Genomic DNA, 7,139 nt, shown 5'->3' with positions numbered 1-7,139 from the left:
GGGGGGGGGCGGCTAAATTAGTAACAAGGGAAGGGAATTTCTGATAATTTACTACACATTGTGATCTTCTGTTGGGGTCAGGGTAGAGGTGATGAGATTTAAAATTCTGAATGATTTTAGTGTCTGCTCTAGGACATTTTAGAAGAAAAGTTCAGCCCCACAGTAACCAGCCAAAACTATGTACCTAAACACAAAGTGAAGTTTTTAAGTGATCTTCTAAAAGGTAATAATTACCAGCAATTTATAAGAGCTCACTTGTAACATTAACCATATGGAGTCTCTCAAACTTCTAGACCATTTTACTTTTCCCACTGCTGGGGTTTCCAGTCTGTATAAGCCACTACTGGGCTTTTTACCTATGTGCAGCAACAACTATTATTTTGGTTTTAGGAGAGTTCAGCTGGATTCTGCTGATGTGTAAGACAGATTTAAGTAAACCAGAAGGAAATTCTATTCAGATGCTGGCTAGAGATAGCTGAGAATTCACTGCTCCCAGTCCTGCAGATTGGCAATGGATTGCATGATGTTTGTTTTCTTCACAGAAATTATTCACCAGTTCATTTTGGAACAGCAGAAAGGAAACAGAGTGCCTCTCTGCATCAACCCTCAGTCTGCTGCTTTTAAGAGCTTTATTAGGTAACTATGTAATTCTAATATTCTCTTTAGAATTAAAAGGATGCCATTGTGATTTTGTTATTCAGCGACTTTCTGTTTTTATTGAGATAACACAGATAAAAGGTCCAACAGAAAGTTTTTGTTGTGAACTTTGGCTTCAGTCATAAGATTAAAAATGTGAGCATTGTTTTTACACTGGTGCCAATTCACTGCAGTTGCTTTGGCAGTTTTTTCCCAGATGACTCTCATGCTGCCTGGTCATGTATGATGTCTTCCTGCAGCAGCATAGATTAGACATGGTCATCTTGGTCCCACTTCATAATAACTGCAAGCAGGAAATTTATTTTTCTTTACAGGTGGACTGCTAGTGTGGCCTATTTAGAGGAGAAGCCAAGAAGCTTTTTAGAGAACTATGAACCTACTCTGGAACTTCGCAAGCTCAGGCTCTATTTCTTTGTCCTTTCCTTTTCTTGATCTTTCCCCCTAACTCCTTATATCAGTCAGGGTCCAATCAGGAGAAAGAAATCATTCCAGTAATATGAATGGGGAAATTTTAATAACAAGATTTATTAATTAGAAAAACATGATTAACGACTAAGAAGGATTCTAAAGGATCCTGAAATAGCAAATACAGAAAGCAACTACTTCCTGTATAGACTGAGAGTGAAGGAAGAAATTAAGAACTTAGAAGAGGCCCCTCCACCCAAGGATCTCTTTGAAGAGGGTAAAGTTGCCATAGGAACCCACAGCTTAAGGATGGTGAAGAGATATGCCAAAAGGTGTGGGAAGAATTGGCCCCTCAAAGAGGTCTGCTGGATTGCAGAGAAACTTGCCAGAGAGTTTGAATTAACCAAAACCAGGCCTTCTGTGTTTTAAAACAAAACAAAACAACAACAATAAAAAAAACAGCCACACACCAGAAGCAGGAAGGGAAGCTGCTTCCTAATGTGACAGCCCAGCAGTGCCCTTCCAGCGCCCTCTGTTGACCAAGGCTACCATTAAGCCAGTTAGCAAAGGAGGGAGAAACAAGTACAGGATCTGGCTCCAGTATCACTTAAAGCAGGACAAAGAGTGGGTTTGGATCTGAGAGACCCCACAGTCTCCTTTATTTTCCACCTGTCTTTCTCCCTTTCCTTTTCCCCATCCCTGCTTCTGTCTTTTCATACATGATATTAAAGTTGTTTGAATTTGTCAAATCAAAGTCAAGAAATATTTGTTTAAAATTTGTAAAATCAGATGTCTTTCATTTCTTCCATTTATTGTTTCTACAGAAAGAGACATTAATTTGCAATTTTTATTTCTCTGGCTTTTTAAAAATTACATTGTTTTAATATTTTCCCGTAAGAGTCAGTGACCTGGCTGGGGTTGTGGCTCAGAAATAGAGCGCTCACCTAGCACGCGTGAGGCCCTGGGTTTGATCCTCAGCACCACATAAAAATAAATAAATAAATAAAGGTATTTAAAAAAAAAGAGTCAGTGACCCTTCTAGGTGCAAATCATTGGTAACCTGGGCCTGGGGAAGCAAAATGACTACCCCACCCTAATTATAATTTGATTAGCAACCTTAGAGGTGGGAAGTATCTAATAACAGTTCTGTGGATAACAAATGCTAGATGATTATTCATACTATTCCATTAATACTCGATAAAATAGTGCTATGAGGCTCCTTCAAAACTGGTCCCCACTTAAAGTCACTACTTCTAGAGGCTACTTTTAAATAGACAATTCTGTATCTTTTATGGTTACTTTGAATATAGACATTATTATGATAGCCACCATTTACTTTATATTATAGACGTCATGGAACACACTTTATATACATTATCTCAATTATTCATCAGAATGTCCTCTGAGGTAGACAGCATGATCATTTTCCAATGAGGAAAGATTAAGGAGCTTGCTCAGTGCCATGCAACTAGTAAACATGTTTTCAAGCCCATATGTTAACTACTGTACCATATCTCCTCACTTAAATGAACAATTTGGAGCATTCAACTTTAAAGAAATTAAAGAAACAAAAATCCAGAAATGAACTCTACAAGCTTTTTTAAATAAAGAGAAGAAAACAGGCATAGTGGATTGCCCTTTTGCCCACTGTGGTGTTACAACTAATTTTATCATCTCTGTTTTCTTCCAGTTCCACTGTTGCTCAGCCGTCTGAGATGCCCCCATCTCCTCTGGTGTGGGAGTGACAGTGGAAGATAATGTACTACTGAAGATGTAATGTAGCTTTCCACTGGAGTCTGGGATTTGCAATTCTGGAGGTTAATCATGCTTGTACTGTAATTTTACTAATGAAGTTTTAAATTAACAACCACTACTTGTATGATATGAATAATATTTAGAAATGTTACTAGACTTTTAATCTTGTAAAGTGGTTGTGCTTTTAGAAGAAAAAAATATTTTACCCAGAGTTGCACATGTTTTATGAATTAGTGCAGCTGTTATGGCTCACCTCAGAACAAACGAGAATTGAACCAAATTTGGGAGTTTGGGGTTTTTGTTTTGTTTTTCTTTTTTTTAAATGAAGTGAGATTGTTCACATACACTCAACACACACACATGCACGCACACACACACAAAGGACAGTCATACATTTTGATATTTGAGCCATTCCTAAAGATTTGGGGTTTTCTAAAACTAAAGAATCTAGAAATCTTGCCTGCGACCAATCATGGAGCCACGTGAGCTGATCGTGGCTGTGCCTGGGGGAGGGGGGTAGGGAGGAGGGGCATGCCACCTAATGATCAAGCCCTATAATTAGCTTCTCATTAGAGCTGTGATGGTGATGTGTGCTGTCTAAAAACCAATGTTGTGGGTAGAGAGAATGAGTTTGTGACTAGGAGAGACTAAACTTTTGTTTTCCTTACCCAGTATAAATATATATATATATATTTAATCTATTTTTATTAGAAGTTTTTCTGCTCTTTCTTACATAAAAGAACCCCAAGCATGCATCTTTCATGTGTGTAAATAATTCATTTCTGGGCTAATTTCAAAAGAATTCCAACATTGCTGTATAGCGAGAGAATTAGCTTGCACATTTTAGGTCTGTGAAATTTTGTGAGACTTTTCCTGCACTGGACAGTGAAAAATAATAAATAAAAGACAAAAACAAATTTTTAATACATTTAAAGCCACAAAAAAGGCACATAGGGAATTATGTCAAATGTGTTTGTGTCCTTAGCAAAGCTGTGGGAGTCTGGAAATGTCACAGTAGTAAATAACTTATTACTTTTTGACAAATTCTTTTTTCTGTTGGAACACTGAATTCTTCTGTGCATATGTATATATGAATACAAATTGAAGGCCTCTACCTCCTGGAGTTATACAACTTGGCTTGTTTACCTCCACATGCTGATGATGACTATTTTTTTTTTTAAGTTCAATGTGGAGACTTGAAACTTGAATGTCCCTTCCAACTTTTATATTAAAAATAAAAAGACAAGAAAATTGAAGATCGTTTTTCACCTGTACGAGGAGTACTAAAGGATCGTCTTAAAATTGGTCTAGGAAAAAACCTTGGTGTGTGTTATGGACAATTAACTGTTAAAGTTATTGTAAGTTATCTGTATTTAGCAGAGTATTTTCAACTTGAGTGATCTGAGCTGAATTTGAAGACTATTAATAAGTTATGTTTGGAAGTTTTAACTTCAATGAAGTAATTATTTGCTGTGAAAGAAACAATGAATTACTAAACAAAGATGGTGCAATATCTTTGTTTTTTTTTATGAGGCTCCTGAGAATCAACCCAACTGAAGCATTTCAATTCACTTGAATGAGAAACGTGTTTAGTATCAAAAGAGCCCGAGACGACACTGGTGTGAAAGGTACAATCTCAGAGGTTGGTCAATTACCGTGGCACACTTTCTGGTCACTTTGTACAATGTAGATTTGAAGTACAGTGGTGAAAACATTAAATGTGACATTTGAAAAAGATGTGTCATCTGTTTTATTTCCATTTCTTTCCTTTGTTTGCTTTTTAGTACAGCTTGTGTCCCAACTTTGCAGTTTTGAGATATTTGTTATTTATATTTCCACTATTTATATTTCCTAAAAGACATTAGTTGTTTTGTTTTTTCCAGAAACTTAAGATTGACCAAAAAACATATTGATAGCTTAGTTAACCCATATCAAAGATGTTGTTTAAATATATACAATATGGCAATCGTTCCAGAGTCTCAATCTATGGTTTTCAAACTTCTTTTCTTTTGAAGCAAAGAACCCAATTTTCATGTGAAATCATACCTTATATTGAAATCCAGTACAATAAATAAAAGTAGATTGCTCTGGGTGAAGCCAACTAGCAAAGGTACTTGACCCTCTCCCTCCTCTTCCTTCCTGTGTCCTGTCCCTAGCTGCCCAAAGGCACTTCGAGCTCAGGAAGAAGTCTCAGCTCTGGGGCAGTGTACTTAAGACCTGAAACCAGACTGCTTGACTTCAGAATACTTTCCCTGAGGTGGACCAAGTAGTTTTACTCTTGAGTTTGCAGGTGGCATTTCCTTCTCCCTGTCTTCTCTTAATTTAGCAAAATGAATGATTTTTCCCCCAGACATAGGAGGCGGGGAGGGAACAAGCATTGACTATTTTAACTCATATAAATTAATATAAAATCTTATATTAGTTTATTCATTCAACAAATTCATTTATCCGTTCAATAAACTTTGTTTTTTAAAATATATTTCTTATTGGACACAATACCTTTATTTTTATGTGGTGCTGAGGATTGAACCCAGAGCCTTACACGTACTAGGCAAGCACTCTACCACTGAGCTATAACCAAAGCCCCATCGTTCAGTAAACTTTGAATACCAGGTGCAGTAATTGTGTATAAGAAAGCTTTGTTGATATCAGTAATGTTTAAATAAGAACCCTGTCTCATCATTTACAAGGGAGCATTTTGAATTGCATATATAACCTCTTTTTGTATGTTTTGTATCCTGGTGGGGATTGAACCCAGTGGCACTCTAGCACTGAGCTACATCCCCAGCCTTTTTTATTTTGTGACAGGATCTTGCTAAGGCACCTGAACTGGCCTCAAACTTATGATCCTTCTATCTCAGCCTCTGGAGTAGCTGAGATAACAAGCATGTGCCACTGCACCTAGCACACATATAACTTTGAAACCAAAGTTCTTCATAGGTAGTAGATACTAGAGAATATATACAAACTTACTCCCATTGGAAACTGCTTATCAAATCAAGGGATTTGTGTCTTAGTTATCTATCACAATCTGTTGGAATTACAAAATGTGGAATTTCTAAAACCAGTCAGTGTAGACATATAAAGTAGGGCTGTAATCAACTATAGTTTGTTTATAGTTTAAGATCACAGAAGATGAAGATAATTTCGTCTCTAGAATTTTTATTTTGTTTTCCCCTTATAGTATATCACTTAAAATATAACTTTTGTGTTAAAATAAAAACATTAAAAAATAGAATTGCAAAATTTAAGACAACTCAAGATACTTTTAGTAAACAAATTTAGTGAACCATCAGCAGAGCCCCCTTCCCCCCACCCCAGGTAGTTCTAAAGGGGAATTCTTTTACTTCAAGAAAAAGGAAAGAAGCCCAGCACCATGGTGCATACCTGTACTCCCAGTAACTCAGGCTACTGAGGCAGGAGGATGGCAATTTCAATGGCAGTCTAAACAACTTAAAAATAAAGAAAAGAGTAACTAAAAGCGGATCTCCAGTGCAGAACTGGTGAACAAAGAAATTGGTAAGAACTCAGCAAACATTAACTGCATAAAACATTAATAATGGTGGGTGCAGGAGAAGAAAACAAATTAGAGTAGCATTCTTTAAAGTGAGATATGTACCGCGAGGGTAAAATGAAGACTCAAGAAGTACATGGGCACATATATTCTTTGGGTTTAAAGAATCAACATCAATGTCAAGAGCTTTGTAATGTTTTGAACAACTAATAAAAAAAAAAATCAACATCACTATGTTTTCCTACATCCCACTTCTCCCACTTACAAAAGAAAGATATACACTTACATATCTTATATAATATAATGGCACAATGTTCCTGGGTATTAAAAAAAACCCTGGATTGCCAAGTAAAGGGGCAACTTTAAGCAGTTTTTGTTCACAAAGACCTTAGGCTGGGGATGTAAGATAGAGCACTTAAAGTACCCCTAGGTGAACCCACTACCAAAAAAGAAGAAATATTGAGACTGGCAGTATTTATTTCACCCAGGCAGCAAATTCATGACACAACTCTCTGTCTTAGAATTGAGAAGTGAGATATTTTTTGTAGAAACACATAAAATGAAGGCTGACTTTTTCCAACAGAAGGGAAATCTGTTTTGACTGCTTGCTTTGCCAATGAGGGCTTTCCATTTAGTTTATATGGTAGACATTTTCCATAGTTAGCCTGAATCTGCAGCTACACAGTTCTGGCAAAAATATATTTAAAGCAAAGATTTTTTAAATATTGAACAAATGTTGGCAAGGATGTGGAGAAATTGGAACCCTTGTACATTGCTAGTAGGAATGAAAAATGGTGCAGCTGCTATG

At 36.5% G+C, this 7,139-nt stretch overlaps 1 protein-coding gene across 3 annotated transcripts in view; it reads left to right on the top strand.

Annotated features, from left to right (window-relative positions):
• Positions 1 to 4,554, top strand: part of Nlk (nemo like kinase) — a 151,654-nt gene extending 147,100 nt beyond the window's left edge. Inside the window, exons 10-11 of one of the 3 annotated variants that reach the window (XM_015501138.1) lie at positions 543 to 636; positions 2,753 to 4,554. In XM_015501138.1, coding sequence (XP_015356624.1) covers positions 543 to 636; positions 2,753 to 2,807 — 149 coding nt within the window. In that variant the 3' untranslated portion in view covers positions 2,808 to 4,554. Of the gene's footprint in view, positions 1 to 542; positions 637 to 971; positions 2,009 to 2,752 lie in introns of those variants that run through there. The other 2 variants (XM_015501139.2, XM_015501137.2) reach the window with 2 other exon arrangements.
• The last annotated feature ends 2,585 nt before the right edge of the window (positions 4,555 to 7,139 follow it).

Source organism: Marmota marmota, unplaced genomic scaffold (assembly GCF_001458135.2).
Source record: "Marmota marmota marmota unplaced genomic scaffold, marMar, whole genome shotgun sequence".
Classification (NCBI taxonomy): Eukaryota; Metazoa; Chordata; class Mammalia; order Rodentia; family Sciuridae; genus Marmota; species Marmota marmota.
The sequence above is the reverse complement of the archived record's forward strand: the minus strand, read 5'-3'. Positions and strand labels throughout refer to the sequence as shown.